Raw genomic sequence first — 21,757 nt, 5'->3', positions numbered from 1 at the left:
TTTCATACAGACCATTTATATGGATAGATAAAGCTAGGAATGGAAATAAAACCAAGTAAGACATCCCCTGCCCTCAAAAGTTGATATTCTAATTGAGAAAGTTATAGCTTACAGAGGTGCTGGAAAGCAGGAAGAACAGGGGCAGGAAAGGCAATGTGCCTGGAGAGGAGACTAGAGTGAAGGTTAGAGCCAGTGGAAGCCAGAACTGCATGGAACAGCCTGGGGCCCTTCTCCTAAAATGATAGTCCCAGGGAGTGAATCCTGGAGAGCAGGGTTCTAGAGGGGAGGTTTCAATGCTGCAGGCTAGGAGAGGGAGGGGGCTGTGGTCGCCTTTGGTTTCCATTCTCCATTCCTCTCCTAGCTTTGCTTTTGACAGCCTGGACATCTCCAGAAGCTCCCAGCTCTGCTAACCTGCCACCTTTTAGCTGACTTTTCTGTATCTCCCCCCACCTTTGAGGCATAAGCTTCTTGAGGACAGGAAGCACCCTTCCTTTTCCTTGCATTGTATCCTGAGTATTTAGTAAACTCCAGTCTCTCAGGAAGCACTGAATCATCGCTTGCTACCTCACTTGGCTTTGCTTCACACCCCCATCCCTACCCCCATCACAGCACCATTCAAGATGAATGAGCAGCATTTTAAATGGACAGTAGCTTACAATAAAAAGTCTACTTTTCTAATCTGACAATGGAAAACCTTTGCTACTGAGTTGCTTCAGTTGTGTCTGACTCTTCATGACCCCATTTGGGGTTTTCTTGGCAGAAATAGTGAAGTGATTTGCCATTTCTTTCTCCAGCTCGTTTTATGGATGAGGAAACTGAGGAAAAGAGGATGAAGTGACTTGCCCAGAATCATAGAGCTAGCAAGCATAGGAGGCTAGATTTGAACTCAAGCATAAGAATCTTGCAGATTCCTGGTCTGACACTCTATGCAATATGGCACCACCCAACTGTTCATGGAATGCCTTGGAAGTGATCAATTCTCTCTCAGTGGAGGGGGCCCTTAAGCAGAGGCTGGATGCCCATTTTGGGAGGCTGAGGTCATTTCCAACCCAGAGATGGTATGAGTCTGATTTATTTTAGAGATGAAAGATGGAAAGATCATTCACCTACTTATTTAATACATAAGAAGGAAATTCCCATAAAAAGTAGGTGACCTGCCAAGGTCTACCACTAGCGGGTGGCAGAAGTGAGTCAAGTAAGTAAGTTCCTGCCTTTCAGGACAACACCAGACTGGAGATTCCATTATTGATTCCATCTTAGATACATCTACTTGTCTTCCTTAGTAAAAGTCCTTTAAAATATCTCTACTACAAAGAAAAAAGCAAATAAAAGTTTTATACAACATGAAACTCAAATAATGGGGGATATGCTAAATTTAGAGGAATAATTGTTTTTATGTATCAAGAAAACAAAATTAAGAGCAGGTGCACAGGAGTTTTCACAGCCACATCCACACACCCTTCCCTGCAAATAAACAGCCAGGTGGGTATTCCATGGAGAGTGACTTGGCATTTTTCTGAAACTTCAAAGTTTTCAATATGAAAGAGGCATATCAGCTCATTTTGTCCCATCATATAGCCTCATGGTGGAGGAACTCTCGCCTTCATGTACAGAAGAATTGAGACTCAAGAGAGTTCATTGTGCTTAGTTAGACAGAGTCCCAGAGGAGAGCCAAAACAACATCTTCTCAATTTTGAAGCCAGGACTTTAATTCTTTCTACATATTGACTCTCTTCAAAGAGCAATTTTTTCTAATGTCTTTTACAATAAAGCCACTCAAAAAAATCTCATTATCTACTTTCCTCTCTCTCTCTCTCTCTCTCTCTCTCTCTCTCTCTCTCTCTCTCTCTTCTCTCTCTCTCTCTCTCTCTCCCTTTCTCTCCCTCTCTCCCTATACATTTATTCATATACATGCATACATATACATACATATATGTGTGCATGTATATATACACCTCATTAGAAAAGATAGGGGGGAAATCAAATATATAGAATTTATTTTAAACAAATGTCACTTCGTGACTGAAGTTGTCTTAGTGCAAAAGCACTGACTCTAATTGATCCCAATTCCATTGCTAACCCTAATTCCATCTGACCCCTCTCTTTATAATCCAGCTTCCTCTAAGTAGGTGATCATTCCCCCCAAGGCCCATCTCAGTGGCAAAGGGTGAACATCACAGCTGTTCTCCTCTCCGGAGTTTCTTATTACAGAAGCAGTCCCCAACTTTCCCATTAGATGTATACTTGGAAGAGACCTTAGGAATCATTGGGTCCATACCTATCATTTTAAAGATGTGGAAAATGATGTCCAAAATAGGGATATGATGTATCTCTTCACTCCCCTCCTGAGTCTGCTTCTGACTTTCTTGAACTTTGGACTCATGCTCTCATTATTGTGGGTTCATGCCAGAATTTCCTTCTCTGCCTGGGGCCTCTTTACCCTGTGTCATGGAACCTACCATAGCCCACACATCCTGAAATATCCCTTTGCAAATCCTACCAATCTACTCCCATTTGTGATTTCCTCCTGGGGCATCTATTTTATTTAGGGCCCCAGGACAGACTGCCTTCCAGTTCCTTCCTGGGACTTCAAAATCATACCCATGCTAAATACCTTCACTCATCTCCGCTTTGTTGGAATGTGAGCTCCTTGCGGGCAGAGGTGGTTTTTCTTTTTTACTTGTATTTATATTTCCTAGATCTCCACTCTAAATACAGCAGTGCCTCACGGTTTGGGCCTGCCTTCTTCTCTTCTGTTTCTATGCTACTTCACTTGACAATCTCACCAGCTCCCATGGATTTAATTACCATCTACATGCTGATGATTTTCAAACCTACCTACCCTCCTTCAAACTTTCTGCTAACCTCCAAGTTCATATCTCTAACTGCCGTTCAGACATCTTGAACTGGATGTGCAGTAGACATCTGAAACTCCATATGCCAAAAACTGAACTTGACATCTTTCCTCCTAAACACTCTTCCTCTTCTAACATCCTCAGTCCCTGAAGTTCAAAACCTAGGAGCCACTATGGATTCCTCATTATGCCCCACAACACCATATCCAATCTCTTTCCAAGACTTGTTAAATTCACTCTTGTGGCATATATTGAATGCATCTCCTCCTTTCCTTGGATACTCCCTCCACCCTGGTGTAGGCCCTCATCACATCACACCTGGACTGTTACAAAAACCTGTGGGTGGGTCTTTCTGCCCTATATGTGTATACATACATACATACATACATACATAAATACTTATACATGTATATATGTGTATGTATGTGTATATGTATACACATACGCAAACAGCTTGCTTGGTATTTGTTTATTTGGATCTGGACTCCACAATTACATTGTAAGGTCGTTGAGGCCCAGAACTCTTTTTACCTCTTTTTATATCTTTAGTACTGAGCATAGTGCTTGGTGTATGTCAGTTACTTAATAAATGTTTATTAATTATTATTAATAATAATAATTATTAATAATTATTAATAATTAATACACTTACTGGATCACAGTAAGTGTATAATAAATACTTATTACCGTTTTCCTTATTAAAAGTCACACAAGGCAGCAGTAAATTTTGGAGTCTATATATTTCTCACTCTCCCCATTCTACTTACCCTCAATATCAAAAGACATGTCTATATGAATACTGAAGTATCGCTCCTGCCCCCCAACCTCGCTTTTGAGCTTCCAGCACTCCACTTCAGCTGTTGCTAATACATGTGTCCTCACCACCATCTTCCTGTTCTACCACTATGGGTGGCTCCAAAGCCATTGCTTATCCCAATTTTTAACTTTGTGGATAGTGCTGTGAATTAATCCATTCTACTTTTGTTTCATTTCTGGAAGAAATAGAGTTGAATCTCACTAAGCCATTTCCTCAGAGAGATTTCTGGGGTAAGCCTGAGAATGTGACCATCATACTCAGTTTCCATTGGAAAATACTTTCCAAGTTGTGTGTGGGCGCGTGGGGGCGGGGGGGGATATTCTTTGTTTTCTGTAATCTGGAAGAAGTGAAGTATGATGGGAAAGAAGAAGGACTTGTAGTCATGAAATCAGGATTCAGCTTTAGTGTGGTGGAAAGAGCACCTGACTTGGAGCTTCATCAATTATTTTCAAATCCTAGTCTTACTACTGTGACTTCCAGATCACATCTGTCTCTGAGCCTCAGTTTCTTATCTGTCCAATGAGGAAGGGGAAGAGTAGGAAAATGCTCTAACTTCCAAGATCCTCCAGAGCTTACTATCTGTGGAAGCAGAACTAAATGCCATGAGCACTCCAATTCTCAGTTTCTCTCTTTGTAAAGTAGGGGTAATAATATTTACTGAGATTGTGTCTGAAAAGTACCTTTAAAACATTAAACAATACTTATTATTATAATTATAATTATAATTAGTAACAGTATTTACTGCTATCCCTCCTTCCCTAACCCCCAATGCTGATATTTAATCCAAATTCCTCAACATCCAATCCTAGAAAATGCAATAAGCAGTTGTTAAAAATCTACTAGCTTCAGAAAGGGCTGAGGAACAGTCACTATGGTGTCTACAGCCTGACAACTCCAGGAGAAATGACAGGAGCAGAGCAGAAGTCTGTACACAACATTTGTAGATCTGACCAAGGCCTTTGACACTGTTAGTCATGAGGGCTTATGGAAAATTTTGTCCAAATTTGGTTGCCTGGAGAAGTTCATCAATATGGTACATCAATTTCATGATGGCATATTTACCCATGTTCTGAATAATGGACAATGCTCTCATGCCTTCCCAGCAGCAATGGAGTGAAACAGGGCTGTGTGTTTGCTCCCATGTTTTTTAGCATGATGTTTTCAGCCATGTTGACAAATGTTTTCAAGAGGATGAACATGGCATCAAGGTCAACTACTGTACTGACGGCAAGTTCTTCTATTTGAAAAGGCTGCAAGATAAGACCAAAGTGGAGGGAGTGTTGGTGCATGATATCCTGTTTGCAGATGATTGTGCACTCAATGTAGCCACTGAAGCTGAGGTGCAACAAAATATGGATCAATTCTCTGCTGCTTGTGCTACTTTTGGCCTAATAACACCATGAAAACACAGGTACTCCATCAGCCACCTCCACATCATCCGTAAGTGGAACCATTGGTTACAACAAATGAAAAAGTTTTGAATGCTGTGGATAAGTTCACTTACCTTAGTAGTGTACTTTCCAGGGATGTACACATTGACAATGAGGTTGATTCACACATTGCCAGATCTAGCTTAGTGTTTGGGAGCCTCTGAACAAAGTTTTGGGAGAGAAGAAGTATTAGACTGACTACCAAACTGAAGGTCTACAGAGCCATTTTGCTGATCTCATTGTTAAATGCTTGTGAAACATGGACAATCTACCAGTGCCATGCCAGGAAACTGAATTGCTTCCATTTGAACTGTCTTAGGAAAATTCTGAGGATTACCTGGAAGGATAAGGTAACAGACACTGAAGTCCTTACTTGAACTGAAGTGCCAAGTATTAGAACTATGCTTCAGAGAGTGCAACTCCAATGGGCTGGCCACATCGTTCCAATGCAAAATGCATGCTTGCCAAGAAGACTATTTTATGGAGAACTCGCTTTGGACAGGCAATCACATGGTAGCCAAAAAACAATAAAAGGACACTCTCAAAGTCTCTCTCAAGAACTTTGGATTTGACTATGCAACATGGGAGACACTGGCACAGGACCACTCATCATGGCATGCCCACATCATAAAGGGTGCTGTGCTCTTTGAGCAATGCAGAATTGAGACAGCACAAAGTAAACACAGGATGCGCAAATTTGGGATATCCACCCCAAATATCCATACGGACTATCTGTGCCCAGCCTGTGGTAGAGCATTCCAAGCTTGTATTGATCTGATCAACCACAGTTGGACACATGGAAATTTCACTTTGTCATGGTGATATCATTTTGGTCCTCTTCAAAAACTAAAGACAACATCCAACCAACTAGGTGCCATGACATGTTTGGGGCTATGGGTGTGCAAAGATAAAATCATGCATATCCCTACCCACTTAGAGTTTCCAGTTATGGCATGAAAACCAAGAATATACATGATGATTGACAATTTGAGGAGATAATGACAAAGGGGGATCTACTGGAGGTGGGATGGTAAAGGTGGGACAGGAGGGAGAATGAGGTGGTGGAGAAAGAAGGTAGAGGGAGGACTGCTGAGCAAGGGGAGCAGCAAAGCATGTCTGGAGGATCTCCACCTTAGGCCATCCTTGATTTAAGTGATTTACACAGGAACTCCACACCATGAGCAATACAGTGCCTACCAGGACTTTAAGGCCATCAGCTATCCATTCAGTCATTGGGAAAGGCAGTTGTACTGCAAATGTTTCTTAGGCAGTCAATCCAAAGGCTTTAGGTGATGTTTCACTAAAGGATCTGATTTAGCTGACCATCTGTCACACAGTCCCAGTGACTTTCTGACCCCTAATTAAATTCTTTATTCTGGGTAATATTGGCTAGAAATGGCCTCTTCCTCTTTCCCTTTCAAGTGTAACTATACTTTTAGTATAGTCCAATCATGAAAACCCCAACTGCCCAAGGACCATGCAGAAGCTACTCACTCTGTCAAGAGCCAGAAACCTTGAATGACTTCATCCATTGTCTCTGCCACATGGTTATTTAAGTCTTCTCTGGCCGTCTCAATTGCCCCTGGCTGAAAGGAGAAAAGTTCAGACAATATGGAACTAGGACAATGGATCTCTGCATTATATCTCTGAATACTAGCCTCTCCTTGGGCAGTATGTACAGATGGCATCATACTATGTCTCTTAGAAATTAGTGGTGTTCCAACTATTATGGAAGTCATTTGCAAAACTACACAGATTTGGCCCATATTGAATTGCTTGCCTTCCAAAGGGAAGGGGTGGAGAGGGAGGAAGGTAAAGAAGTTGGAACTCAAAGTGTTAGGATCAACTGTAATGTTCTTACCACTAGGAAATAAGAAATACAGGTAAAGGGGTATAGAAAGCTATCTGGCCCTACAGGACAAAAGAGAAGACAGAGACAAGGGCAGAGAGAGATGATAGAAGAGAGAGCAGATTGGTCACAGGGGCAATTAGAATGCTTGGTGTTTGGGGGGGGAGCGGATAAAAGGGGAGAAAATTTGTAACCCAAAATTTTGTGAAAATGAATGTTAAAAGTTAAATAAATAAATTTAATTATTAAAAAAAAAGAAAGAAAGAAATTAGTGGTGTTCAAGCCTAAAGGAAATCCTTGAGCTTTGAAACAATTGAAGTGTTGTCAGATTCACAGGAGAAAGTGTATATGAAGCAATTTATTTAATTTAACACATTTTTAAGTTTGTGGACTATTATGATTATTGCTATGATTTAAAAATATTTTCTTAACATACTATATTTTATCAAATTATTCTTGTTATTGTTCATTGTAAAGGTTACCTTTAATGAATCTGAACTGAGCCAGGTTCTTTTCTCTACAAAATATCAGTAGTTTTTCATTGTTATGGTCAATCTATTCCTGTTCAGGTGTTCATTAACTTCTGATTACAAAGTCCCTCTGATTTTTTTCACAGTCATTCTCTAGTCCAATATTTTGTCAAATCCTGTCAAATCTACCCTTAACAGTGGGAGATTGTGTAGTGCATTGGACAGCTCCCTGACCCTGGAAGTAAGCAATCTGTGCTCAAATCTCCAGCCTAATGCTAATCACCTGTGTGACCTTGGACAATTTATTTAGCTTCCATGAGTCTCTGTTTCCTTATCTGTAACAATTAGAGGGTTGCACTGATGACATCTGAGGGCTCTTTGAGATCTACATTGATGATAGATATCAAATCTTCCCTTTTCTCTCCGAACACCCAATCACCGCCCTGCTTCTGGCCCATATCAATCATTAGCAGCACTATTTCAATAACCTCTTCATGAGAGTCCCTGCTGGAGTGCCTCTTCTCTCCCAAGTCACACTGCATATGCCTACCAAAAAAGGTTTCCTAAGAGATAGTGAGCTGAGTCTTTCTAAGACATGTCCCACTCCCATTTCATACCCAAACCTGCAGTGACCTCTGCAGCCTCTATAAAGTCATATAAATATAAATGCCTTAGCTTGACACTAAGGCCCTTCTGCAATCTGTTTCCTATTTTCTGCTTTTGTATCACATGACTTTCCTTCAAACTCTCTAAGTCCCTGCTAAACCAAACGTGTAAATCTCACCAGAAACTGATGTGGTTCTTGAGTCTCTTCGACCTCATTCATTTCCTGCCATGGCCTCCCTCCTCATCACTGAACTTCTGAATGACTCTCTTCCCTCAAGATTCAGCTCAAGTGCTCCCTCTTAACAAAGTCCTCCTTGATTCATCCCTTCACACCCTCCAGGAACAAGTTCTCTCTCATTCCTTAAATTCTCTTCTATTTAATTAGATGGGCTGTATACATGTTAGTATAAAAGGTTCTTGGGAACAGGGGAGGTTTTATCTTTGCATCCTTAGCACCTAACATAGTGGCTAATAATAAAGAAGGTGATTAATAGGATTTTGTTTAATTGAACTGACTTATTTTTGGCTTATAAATATCAGCTATTGTATAGTATGAGAAGAGAGCTAAAGATAGAAGAGGAAAGAGAGAAAGAGACCGAGATAGAGATGAAGATATAGATACACAGAGAAATGAAGACAGAGTTAGATACACAGAGAGACAGAGATAATGAGACACATACAGAAAGAAAGAAGAAGAGACATAGAGAGGCAGAGAAGGAGAGAAGTAGAGAAGTATAGGCAGACATACAGAGAAAGGGAAAGAAAAAGAAGGAGGAGGAGAAGGAAGAGGAGGGAAAAGAAGAATAGAGAAGGGAGAGGAGAGAAGTCATGCTAGATATGAAGAGTCAATAGACCATTACATATAAACTGATGAGTTTGGAGTGGAGTCTGGGAAAGCCAGTTTCACACTGCCCCTTTCAGTGATGTGACCCTGGGTAAGCTGCTTAACTTCTTCACTTCAGACAGCTTGCTAGGACCGATCTAACAAAAATCACAACAAAGTTCCTAAAATAAATCCCTGCACACTTAGATGCATGTCCTTCTTCAGGAGTCACCAGAGTCTGATTGTGTTCTCATCGACCACTGCCTATCTCTTTGCCCCTTCTTCCTCCTCCAGGTCACATCTTGATGATCAGCTTGGTGACTAACACTGGTCCTAACAAAGGCATGCAAAAAACTTTTGCCTCAATTATCAAGGTCTGCTTTGAATAGGCCTAGTTATGGGGAGCTCACTACCTTCTAACAGCCCACTCCATTCAAAGTCCATTTAAATCACTAGAATGATTTTTTAACTGAAATTGATAGTAATTTTGCCTCTCCAGACATAATTTTGCCCTCTGCAGCCAAGCAGAACAATGAGAATGTCTCTGTAAAGCGTACATTCAAACACTTTAAGGCAGTTGTTTATCTCTTCCCTTAAAACACATGGCCCACATCTTCTCTTCCCTAGCTTGGACATCCCTTCAATTAATTGCTTCTGGTGAGATTTCTTCTTTGGTCTTTGCTCTTGAGTTCCTCTGGCTCTTTGGGTTCCTGACTATTGTCCAAGATTTCTGATGACCTGGTTTTTATTTGGTTGCCAAATCTCTGGCTCATTTTCTGCCAAGGACAAATCTAGCACTTTTGCAATACCTTCTAACTCTGACTCCCCTCAACCATGCCCGAGTGTGCTCTCTCCTATTATAAGCTTCCTTGACCACTTGCTTCTGGGTCATTTCTTGCCCCATGGATTTCTTCCCCCTTTCCTGACTTCAGCTCTAACCAAGCCCCCAGACTCATGATGCCCACTGGATTGTCACTGCAGCTGGAGTAAATTGATCAGCCCCAGAGAGGCACCACCATGTTCTCATACAATTCATTATTGTAGCAATGTCAGGACAGTTACAAAATGCAACCCCCCAACCCCCAGGCTGTATCTCTCCTTTTACAAAGAGAAACAGAACTGTTATGTTGGATCGGGATAGAACCTGCTACCAACTCCTAAGAAGTCATGTAATATTTTATGAGATAGAATGTACCAAAGTGCTCCCTCAATGAAAACACCTTTTGGGGCATGTTTTTTTAAACTGACCATTAGGGTAGCTAAATGAGAATCAGGAGATGTGCTTTTTAGCATTGTGCCACCTCCATCAATTAGGACCAAAAGGAAGATTTTTTACATATGTATAGATACATACAAATATACATGTGTATATATATATATATATATATATATACATTTTGTATAAATATATGTGGACTGAAAAGAGAGAAGGAGGGAAGTCGGGAGGTCAGGAGAGAGAGACAGACTGACAGAGACAAAGAAAGAGAACTGTATTTAATATTAAAAATAGCTAGCATTTTTATTTCATGAACTATATGCCAGTAACTATACCAAACAGTTCATAAATACCTCATTTGATCCTCCACAAAATCCAAGGAGGTCAGTGCTATTATTATCCTCACTTTACAGTTGAAGAGACTGAGACAAACAAGTGACTTTTTCAAGTTCATACAGCTAGTAAGTATCTGACATTCGATTCAAACTTAGGTCTTCTTGATTCCAGGTCTAGTGATCTATCCACTCTGCCATCTATCTGCCCAAATTATTCCAACTCTGCTTCTCCTGACTGCTATAGGATACACACATGAGCTTAAGAAGCACTTGCCTTGTGGAATTCCACGATTCTGTCCAGCCATCACCTGTTCCCCTCACCTAAGTAGGTCACAGGGATCTCTAGCTTAGCTAACAACCCCTACAGTGTCACCTTAGACTTAGAGAGGCTTCAGACCTTGCACAAGCTGGGTGCTTTGAATGGAGATCTCCATAACTCCAAGGCCATATCTTTTTCCTGTGCTAAGCTATCTCATTTACACAGATTTATTGTCTCATTGATTAAAATTGGCAAATGGCTGACATAGGTCTTGATCCTTGAAAGATAAGAGAGAGATTGACATCATCTTGACTTGAGGAATTTAGTGAATTGTAGCCCTCCAGGAAGGGAAACAGAATTTACATCCCTCAAAACTACAGCTGTTTCAAAGGCTGAGTGATATCAGTTCAGAACGTCATCAGAAGCCTGATTGGAAAGTCTATACTAGACTAGGGGTGTGCAAGTCTAGACCTTCCAGGGTGGAAGAATTAATGAGAGGATGTAGCTGTATTCCCAGATGGTCCTTATGTCTTTCCTTCATACACATACATCCACATAATGAGCCTGCAAGGTCCTGCTAATCTCTGGAGTTGGCCAGGCCTGCCTATTTGGCTTGCTGGTTCAACATGGGTATCATGTACACCTCATCCCCTGCCTTAATAATGTTTCTTCCTCGACTAGTATAGCAGATAGTGTAATGAAAAGCCACTACATCAAGATAGATAACTTAACGGAGATGGGAGTGAAGAAAGGAAAACATTATAGACTTGACATATTGGAAATCAATGAGAAATGGGCACAGACTTCCTTATGCTAGTGGAATGCTCAGATTTCCAAAACTTCTTCATTCTTAGCCATCAGAGGAGGCAGGAGTCCCCCTGTTGACTCTCGGCCTCCAATCTTAGTAATAGATATGGATTGAAGATTCAATGGGGAAATGTTCATGTGCCCCAGAATGGAAATCTCCCTATGAGTCCATAAATAATAAGATCTTTTAATAGCCATTATCTTTGAAAGAACAACAACAGCCTTTAAGAACGACCATAATATGAGTCAACGAGATCTCATGAAAATAAATTATGATGAGAAAAATCTATTACAACTTTTCTTTCCTGGGGAGAGGGTAGGAGGGGGTGGATCATTTCTTTTTCAGGCAGGAGCCTTGTTGGCCCGGCTGAGTATCTGTCCTCAGAAGGATCAACAGCCATCATCATGTTATCATGTCACATAGGGTGGAGAGGGGAGGAGAGATCCACCTACCCTCTCGATTGTCAAAGGTTTAGACCAAGGAGATACCTATATAGACAGTCGCAAGTAGGGGGGCTCAGAGAAAGAAGAGGAGAGATAAAGGGGGGAAGTACTCCAGCCAAGTCAGTGTCATGGCAGCAGAGCTATCTCACAACACAATGGGGAGCCCCAAACCTGCTTATTAAACTCTCCCAATTCACAATGGCACATGAGCTATAAAAAGGCCACAGGGAACCGTTAATTAAATATTAAAAGATCAAATAGTTTTAGTCCCATTAGTTTGTATGTAATTTACATTCTTAAGTATAAATTTAGAGATAATTCTCCATCCCCAATCTCTTTCAATTTTCTGATAAGGTATCTTACGAATAGAGTCCAACAGGGAGTTTAAAAATATCTTTCCCCATGTGGCTCAAGTATTGTTCCTTTCATAAGACGTTGCTTTGGAATATCAGTCTCCACAAGGAAAGCAATTATCATAATATACCTTGAGTTGTTATCCTTGAGTGGTACTTTTGTTTAAAAAAGACATGAGGCCTGCATTAGCTGTATTTAAGCTTTAATATCAAATGAGCTAAAACAGTGAGAAAGAGCTGTCCAAACAGATTTGTGGCATATGTGAGATGCCCTTGCTAGTTTGTCCTCTCATCCATTAACTGTAATTTTGGCCAAGTGGCCTGTCACACAATCAGTGCTTAGTGGTGTCCAAAGTTTGCCAATATGATCTCATCTCAGCCTTGAATGTCTCATTGCAGCTTTTTCATGATGACCTCTCTTGGCTATGAATGCCATTTTCTAAGTGTTCTTAGCAACCTCATGAGTTGACTTCTCTGTCATTTGAAAGGCAATACTTGGTTGTGTTTAGAGAACAAGACCCGTCCTGATCTATAGGTCTTACCTCACCATCTAAATCCTTTCTGTTTAGTCTATCCATCTGAATCGTATACATCAAAGACTGCTCTTCTTTCTCATGAAGCACTTTAAGCCAGCTCAAACTCTCTCTACTGAGTACAGACCAAGCAAGCTTTTCAAAATGAAACAAAGACCCATGATCGAGGCCAGTCAGCAGCTTCACTTCTCAACATTGAAGTGGCAATGAAAAGTTCAATGCGTCAGGCTGAAGCAAATGGATCCACAAGTATCTCACTTGGGGGCCAATCTTACATCTTCTGAAATATCCTTGACTTACCTTGGGCTGCCTTCTCCTCAAATATTTGTTCACTGACTCATACACCCCTTCCGTGCCTTTGTTGTCTGGTACCCACTTTGGGTTTTATTTCCTGTGTACCCAATACTGATAAAGACACTGCTCACTTGCAGCTCTTCATTGTTCAAATAGAAGCAGACACTTTTAGTCCCCAACCTGATCCTTTTCGAAAGAGGGAGGAATATGTAGAGCAAGCCAGGCACTACTCCCAAAATGATATAGATTCTACACATCCATTATTGCTACTTTCCCAGTTCTTGGTGAGTTTTGGGGTATCTTTTCACCTTTCTACTACACTAACTATAGAAGCAGGAGAATCAAAGAGAAAGAAAATGTAAAAGGGTAGAGGAAGGGACAGTAGAAGAAAATAATCGTAATGGCTTCTAACATTCTGACAAGTTCAACACTAGCACGCCCCCCCTTCCCTTCTTACTCCCAGATTATCAAAATTGACTCTGAGTAATTACCCTGAGACCTTTAAAAAAGGCTACTCCTCTTTAAGAGTCTAAATAATCTTCAGTACTTTTACCTAGTGGTAAGGGAAGTTCAACTTTTTGATATGAGCTAAGTTTTAGGCAAATGTTCAATCAGATTGCCATTCTAGAATATTCTCTTTTCTGAGGTACCCATTGTGCCCAGTTACTCCCTAACCTGGTGTAGGGGATAGGGTACTTGACTTGGAGTCAGGAAGGAAGACTTGGATTCAAATCCTGATTTAAGTGTTTATTATTTGTGTGACCACTTAACTTTGCTGTGCCTCAGTTTCTTCACCTGTAAAATGAGAAGGGCTGGGCTTAATGGCTTGTTAATGTATGATCCTATTACCCCAAATTTCTAGCTGGTTAGGAGTGTCTATACATCCCATCACAGATTAGGATTCTCAAGAGCTTCCTGCTCTTATCAAAGAGCTCCATGTAGTTGTGTCTCTCCTTACTCTGCACATCTTAGAACTACAGCTTTTGTAATCTCTTACAGAGATTTTTTTCCTGGTTATAACATTTTAAATTGATTATAAAATGTTTTTACTTTATGTTACTTTAAAGAAGAATCTATATTCTACTCATACTTTATGTTCTGTACTATGTCTAGGCTTGGGATTCACTGGTCTATCTCTTTACCCTAATAGGAGATACTCAGAAATGTCCTGGCTCACCAGGAAAATAGAGATGCTTTACTTTAAAGAGACTGGGGGTGGGACTGGAATGTTCTATGCAGATGAGCATCCTAGAATCTTAGAACTGGGAGGGCATCTAGCCCAATTCTCCATTTCACACATAAGAAAACTGATGTCCAGAGAGAGGGAAGGGACCAACCCAAAGTCATGTGCTTAGCAAGCAGCAGATTTGAACCAGTCATAGAATAATAGATTTAATTTTGGCACAAGGTGACTTTAGAATTTATCTAGTCAATTTCTGTTCTTTTGCTTCCTTGTTTGTTTGTTTTTAACAAAGAATAAAACTACGGTCCAGAAATATTAAGATCAGAAAGCAACTTTCTTGAATTTGAAGTAAAGAAGGTAGATAGTGAAGTAGACAGAATATTGGACTGGGAGCCAGAAAGACCTGAGTTCCTAATCCTGATACAAATACCTACAAACTGTCTGACACTGATCAAGTCATTCTTGTGCCTTCAGTCTCAGTATCCTCATCTGTAAAATTGGTCTAATAATAATTACCTTACAGAGTTATTGTGAGCATGAAAGGAATTAGTAAGGGAAAATCACTGTGCAAAAAGTGATCTACAAAGATGACTTGTTTTTGTTTATTGAATTTCTTTTAGAGTAACAGTTCATGCCTCCGTTTGTTGAAGTCCTTTGCACTATTACTGGAAATTATAAAGTTATGAAGTTAAGTGGATCTAGAGCTAGTTGAATGACCAGCTCCAACAATTTGCCATTCTTGGTTTTAGGTAAAATTAGAGGGAAGAGTTCTCCAATGGAGTTATATTCTTGGCTTCAAGTAAGTCATCTTTTAAATACAATGTGTCTAGGCAGCCCCTGGATTGAAAAAGATCTGGGAGCTTTAGGTGACAGCAAACTCCCTACGAGTCAATAATGTGATCATGACAGCCAGTGATACAATCTCCAGCTTCAGGGAGGGAAGCAGGATTCCCAGAACTTCAGAGGGACAGCTCCACTATACTCAGATCTGAATAGTACCCAGTTGTGCTCTGTTCTGGAGGTCATATTTTAGAAAGGACCTTGATGAGTTCTACAGTGTAAAGAGGAATCCAAGTTAGATGATAAAGGATACTGAACTAAGGATATATGAGAATTAGCTGAAAGAATAAATACTGCTTAGCCTAGAGAAGAAAGGACTTAGGTGGGTGGTATCATGGAGGTCTTTAAATAACTGAAGAGCTGTTGTATGGAAGAAATAGTAGATTTGTTCTGCCCGTCTCCCAGGTGATAGAATCAGCTGTAAAGGATGGATATAAGGCAAACATGTCCTCCCACTCTGGGACTGGGCTTCCTCAGGAAGCAGTGGATTTCCCCTTGCTGGATATTGTCAAGTAGGATAAAACAAAAACAAAAACTGAAAGGTCTCTTGGTGGGCATGGTGGAGGGGCTACTTGGTGAGGTACGGGCTAAACTCTATGTCTCTGAGTTTCCTCCCAACTCTGAGATACTATGATTCATTTTGTCAAAATAAGTGTGTGCGGGTGTGCGGCACAGAGTCCTATACAATAGGAGGTGTTGACGATCTGTATGTACCTACACAGACACAATGACCATTCCTTGCAATATTTGTGCAGGCAATTATGTATACTCGAGCATCTTGTTTGAAATACTCTTCCCCAAGCACATGTCAAAATCAAAATAAAAAATTGACCTTCTTTCTTTCTGCTGCCACAGAATCCAAGCTGAGATGGATTGAAATGTTTGTTTCTGCCCCTGTCTGAGTGATTTAAGCTTTGAGGATGCCACATGGGTCATAAATAAGGATACCACAGAGGGACAAAGGCTAGAGAGTTGGCTAGGCTATGGGGATTCAGACATGTCTCATTGCCATCACACAGCTTCTTGGGCTCAGAAGAAATATCTCGAATTTGGTTTTGGTTTGGGCTTGTTTTCTTATTGCTTTTGCACTTTCAATATTCTTTAGCCTCCCCATAGCCTTTGCCAAAGTTGTCAAACCATCCCTTCTGCTTTGATCTCTGTTCCTTTAGCTTGAGAGTCAGTCCATTCCTGGGGCTTTCTTCCTCTTGAGCCACCTTATATGGTACCTAGCAGTCTTAGAGACATGAGTGGGATGACTTCTCCAGTTAACAGGGAGATTAGAGACAGGACTAGACTCTGTGTCTGCCTGATTCTGAGGTTTGTTTCTTTTATCTTCTACATAACGTTGTCTGCACACATACACACAGAGAGTTTGTGAAGTTGTATGTACGCATACACATATCTGCATGTATGCCTGTACATATATCCACACAATACACATACATACTTACATGTATATGTATTACATGTGTATATGTGTGTGTGCATGTGTGCCTATGTATGTATACACATACACATACATTTGTGAGTGTGTTTGTACAGAACTCTTGAGTTCAGTTCTCCTTATTGGCTACTCGTTCTGCTTCCAAATCTTTCAGTTTGAGTATCTACCAGGTTTCTGAATTTGGCCCTCTTTTCTTTCTCTTAACTCTCTCCCTTGGCAAACATTCTTCTCTAGAGTTCCAACTATACCCTCAATAGACGTCCCCCAATTCCTGATCAGTTTCCCACGCCTGTCTTTCCAACTCTTTATTGGATAGTTCTACTTCCATGCCCCACTAGCATATCAAATTCAATATAGTGTCCCAAACTGGATACACAATCTTTCTGAAAAACCTAGGACAGCCTACTTTCATACTTGAATATTCAAGTTCTTGGGTTGAGAAATTCAGAGTTCTAAAGTTGTTTACACATACGTAGTAACACATCTAGGTGTAAGCATATACATACTTTCACACATTATAGACATAAATATACATACATATATGTTCATATGCATGTATGAACAACTATTATATTGTTATATATTGCTTATGCATGTATTAATACACACACATATACATACATGCAATACCCGCACATATACACATGGGTATGCACACATGCACATTTATGCATGGACACACATGTGCATGCATGTGTATTGTGGTTTTTGTGTGTGCATGTACAGGATGCTTATATGGAAAAGGCAGCTAGATGGTACATTAGATAAAGTTCCAGGTCTGGAGTCAGGAAGGCTCATCTTTCTGACTTCAAATCTGACCTCAGACATTTATGAGCTGTGTGGCCCTGAACAAATCACTTAAAATATTTGAATCAGTGTCCTCATCTGTAAAATGAGCTGGAGAAAGAAATGGCGAACCGCTCCAATATCTTTGCCAAGGAAACCCTAACTGGGGTCACAAAGGATTATGCACCAGTGAAAATATGTAAATGTATATATTTCTCAATGCACACACACATTAACATATACATATATGTGCATATACACACAATCATACAGATATATATGTATACAAATACATACATACATGCATCTAAACATACATACACATGGAAAGAAATATTTATGCACCTACATATATACACATGTATGTATACACATACATAATATTACTCTGTGTATGTGTGTGTGTGTGAATGCAGTGTAGTGCACAAAATAGAGAAAACAAGCTTTAGAGCCAGAAAGACATAGGGTCGAAACTTATCACTACCGTCCTACGTTACCTCAGGAAGTCGCCCAATCTGTTCCACAAGCATCTAAGACTATTAAGGACCTTTAGCATGTGAGCACATTGCAAGAATGGATGGTTTCATTCTTTGTACTTGTATTACCAGTGGTCAGTCCAGTGCCTGGCACATAGTAGGTGCTTAATAAATGTTTCTTAAGGGATGGATTGATTGGACTATTGATTCATCTGTATGGAGGAAGTTTAATTACTAGGAGTTTCCTAGAGTGATAAACTCACAGGTCCATTTCAAACCTGTCTACACACACGCACACAATGTTTGTTCGCATGGGTTCATATGGTAAATATATATATGTGCACAAAGATAAGACCAAGATTTTTAAAGTGATTTGCAGAATTCATCTTACTGGAAACTCCAGCCCTATCAGATATTATCAGCCCTGTTTTCGGTATGAGAAAACAAAGTCTCACCTGATTCTCTCAACTAAGAAGGGTTAGGAGAGGATTTGAAGGCGACTACAGATCTAGCATGTCATCTATTCATTCACCCATAGTTTTGTGAACTAATTAGTCATCATTCTCTTGATGCTCCTTCCTTCCCCATCTCTGTATTTCTGGCCACCCCTTACATTCCTGCTTCCCCACTCCCCTCCTCAGCACCCCCAGTTTAAAACCAGGCTCTTGGTATTCCAAGTGTAGGACTTGTCACTACACATAGAACCTTCAAAGTCCATCCTGGGTGTCATCTGCTCCATGCAACTCTCCCTCCTCCTCCTACTCATTTAAAAGGGCCCTTTTGTCTTTGCTCAGAATAATCCTCCTGTGCTTTGTCTATTATAATCATTGGTGGGTATGCCCTGCCTCTCTAAACTTTGGAGTTTCAAATGCTTGAAAGCAGCCTCTCTGTTATGTCTCTATTTCTGTCCTGTCTTGCACACCTCCCTGCTCATAGCAGACACTTGGCAAATTTAAAATAAGGGAATATAATCAATGGATGAGGGAATGAATGAATGGATGGATGGATAAATAAAGTGAAGAACATACTGGATTAGGTTTGAGAAAGATGAGGAATTCAATGAATTTAAAATTGCAGAGCCTGAGTTTAAATGACGGTTCTGCTACTTAGGTGTAAGACTTTAAACAAGTCATGTTAGCTCTCTTGGCCTCAGTTCCAAATATAAAATAAAAAGTTTTGGTATAATGGCCTCTAAGGGTCTTCTAATTCAAAGTAGAGCATTGTATCAACCTATGTTGAAATCCAGTCTCCAGCTATCCCAGGTTTTTTTAGCCCTTTAGATAACATTATATTCCTTTTTTAAGATGTACCAGTCTAGGCCCTTTGCCCACTTCCATGAAATCTAAAACGTGGTTTAAGGAATAGGAACAAGGATCAATTACCCGAGTAACAAAGTATTTGCGTGTACGATGTGGCTGAGTATACGGATTTGGGTAGAGAATTGACTCAGTCACACTAGACTGCCTTGCCATTCTGCTGGGCACTGCTGAGCTCCCCTCTTCAGCTGAGAGACTGTCTCTTTCTGCGGGCTGATCCTCTCCATCTGGCTTCAGTGCCACAGACTGGAACCCTTCGAAGCTGCCAGTGGTCGACATTCTACAGCCTGAAAGTATGATGGAAAAGACAGTATTAGATGACAGGGAAGCACGTATGTTTTGGCTGCTACAAAACAGGCCAAGTTTAGCAGTTTGGAATTCTGAAAAATTAACAAACAACCCCCTGAGATGACTAACTAGAGGTCTGAGTAGATTTAGTCTAATGACACAGACTCCAAAAATACCATCTACATCTTTTCATGGCTACTCCAGGGAGAGGGAATTAGAGACCATCTGTGGCAGAGTGAAGGCAGGGGGCTGGATGGCAGACAGCAATCACTGCTTCAAAAAGGGAAAGTGAGTGAGACAGCAGTTATTTCTGTCCATCCTCATCAAAGGGGACAAGGAAGTGAATAAGAGATGAGAAGGAAAGTTGTATTAATGGTCCCTGCCTAAGGATTCCAAAAAACTGATTTTGAAAATGCACTTGACTCAAAACACATTTAAGACTCCATGACAGGTCTGTGCCTTCCAAATTCATAGCAGAACATTGAGAAATACGGCATAGAAGGTCTTCATGCTAAATTGCTTCCATATGTGCCCTCATGCCCACACAAAAATATACTGGTAGTTCACGTCATTATATATTGCATTATCAAAAATCAGAGATATTTCTTTCTTTTTTTTTTTGGAGGAGGGAAGGCAAGGCAGTTGGGGTTAAGTGACTTCCAGAGTTACACAGTCAGTAAGTGTCAGGTATCTGAGCCCAGATTTGAACTCAGATTCTCCTAACTCAAGGGCCAGTCCTTTACTCACTGCACTACCTAGCTGCCATATTTAGTGAGTCCCTTTAGTTTCCCCCCTCAGTTTCCCCAAAACAGTAAGAGCAAATACAATATTCAATTTCTTCAAAGTAGCATTTAACACTGAAAGACAGAAAATCATTGTGATAGTGTGGGATAATGGCAAGATTCAAACAATATTTTCAGGAGCATCTGAGGTGGAAGAAAAGATGTCTGTTCAGAACACAGGAAGGAAGGATGTATTTGGATTCTCTTAGAATTATCCGTGGAGTGCTTAGAAGGACACAAGCTCACTTGGTGGTCTCCCATGGGAGAACATAAGAGTCACCCACGATGGGCAGAGAGGGATGGGTGGTGCTCTGCATGTTTGAAGGGAATATCTCCATTTTTAGAAGTCAAAGATCCATTGATGCATCTGTGTATAAATTGCTTTTCAAATTCTGACCAACATTTTAAGTTTAGCACAGTGCCTTTCACATAGCAAGTGCTATTTAAATGTCAAATAATATTGCTACTATTTCTATAGTCTTCTAATACCGTTAAACTACTTTCTCAATGGAGGCAGTTCTCTTCAAATTTCCTTTATCTTCGACTCTTGTGAAGAAACAGCCTTAAACCTCCCTTTGTAGCCTGGACCTCAGCCAAAATCTCACTCCCTAGAAAAGCTTATGAAGTAAATGATCATAGACAGAAAACAAGAGAATCACTTTACTCAGGACCATTTTACCTCCCTTGCTTTAACTGGCTTCCTTCAAAACAAAGAAGGAAGCAGAGAGGCCCAGGCAAGGGGTCCTTGGGGTGCCTGGCAGAATACATCTCTCAGAGTCTTCTACAGGCTATGGAGGTGAGTATGGGGAAATCTGATGGACAATCCCAGAGAAATCTGAACTTTGCTCCAACTACCTGGGCATCATATTGAAGAAATAAGGGGAGGCTTCTGCTTCCGTGTTCCAGCTGTTTACACTGGAGTTTGAGGTGCTCTCCCATCCTACATCCTCTAGCCATTCCTATGTTTCTTATTGAGTGAATCTTAAGATCTATGCATACCTTAGTTACACAGAAAGATGAGACCTTGCCCAATTCACATTAGAAATAAATCCAGCCCAAATGCTATGTTCCCAACCTGCTTTCCATATTTATTCAGCCTTTTTCCAACACCAGGAAGGGAAGTAGATAAGTTAATATTCTGCTTGTTGATGAGCATATTGGACAGCTGATCTCAGAGCCATGCAGCAACTTGCAAGAATGTCTTTTGGGGTATCTACTAATTTTAGGAGTCTTATCTTCAGCTACTTACTCACTAGGGACCCAGTTTCCCAGCAGTGGAATGAAGGAGGCTTCATTATTTTTCTTAAGACAATGTCACAGCTACTTAAATTCAAAGGGAGAAGATGAATCAAATGTATCAGTGCCAGAAGTATTTTTCTCCTGCCCTTCCCCCCCCACATAGGCTGCTGCAAGAGAATCATATGCCAAATTGTTGCCAAATAGCCTCATGGGAAATTGATGGACAACATGGTGAGGTCTGCTGAGTCTGAGACTCCATAGAAATTGTTCACTTGAGTGGGAGGGGCCCTGCCTGTATATTGGGGTAGTAAA

The 21,757-nt window shown here is 40.6% G+C and overlaps 1 protein-coding gene and 1 long non-coding RNA gene across 10 annotated transcripts in view; one reads left to right on the top strand and one right to left on the bottom strand.

Moving 5' to 3' along the window:
- Nucleotides 1-21,757, bottom strand: part of TPRG1 (tumor protein p63 regulated 1) — a 290,596-nt gene that overhangs the window by 117,183 nt on the left and 151,656 nt on the right. For all 9 annotated transcript variants that reach the window (XM_072618834.1, XM_072618840.1, XM_072618836.1 and 6 more), the window contains 2 exons: nucleotides 19,203-19,423; nucleotides 6,597-6,688 (listed from right to left, as the gene is read on the bottom strand). In XM_072618834.1, the coding sequence (XP_072474935.1) occupies nucleotides 6,597-6,688; nucleotides 19,203-19,423 (313 nt within the window). The remainder of the gene's footprint in view (nucleotides 1-6,596; nucleotides 6,689-19,202; nucleotides 19,424-21,757) is intronic.
- LOC140510320 (uncharacterized) overlaps nucleotides 1-21,757 on the top strand; it is a 97,648-nt gene that overhangs the window by 22,065 nt on the left and 53,826 nt on the right. The window lies entirely within an intron of this gene.

The sequence above is a fragment of the Notamacropus eugenii genome, chromosome 6 (genome assembly GCF_028372415.1).
Source record: "Notamacropus eugenii isolate mMacEug1 chromosome 6, mMacEug1.pri_v2, whole genome shotgun sequence".
Lineage (NCBI taxonomy): Eukaryota > Metazoa > Chordata > Mammalia > Diprotodontia > Macropodidae > Notamacropus > Notamacropus eugenii.
The sequence above is the reverse complement of the archived record's forward strand: the minus strand, read 5'-3'. Positions and strand labels throughout refer to the sequence as shown.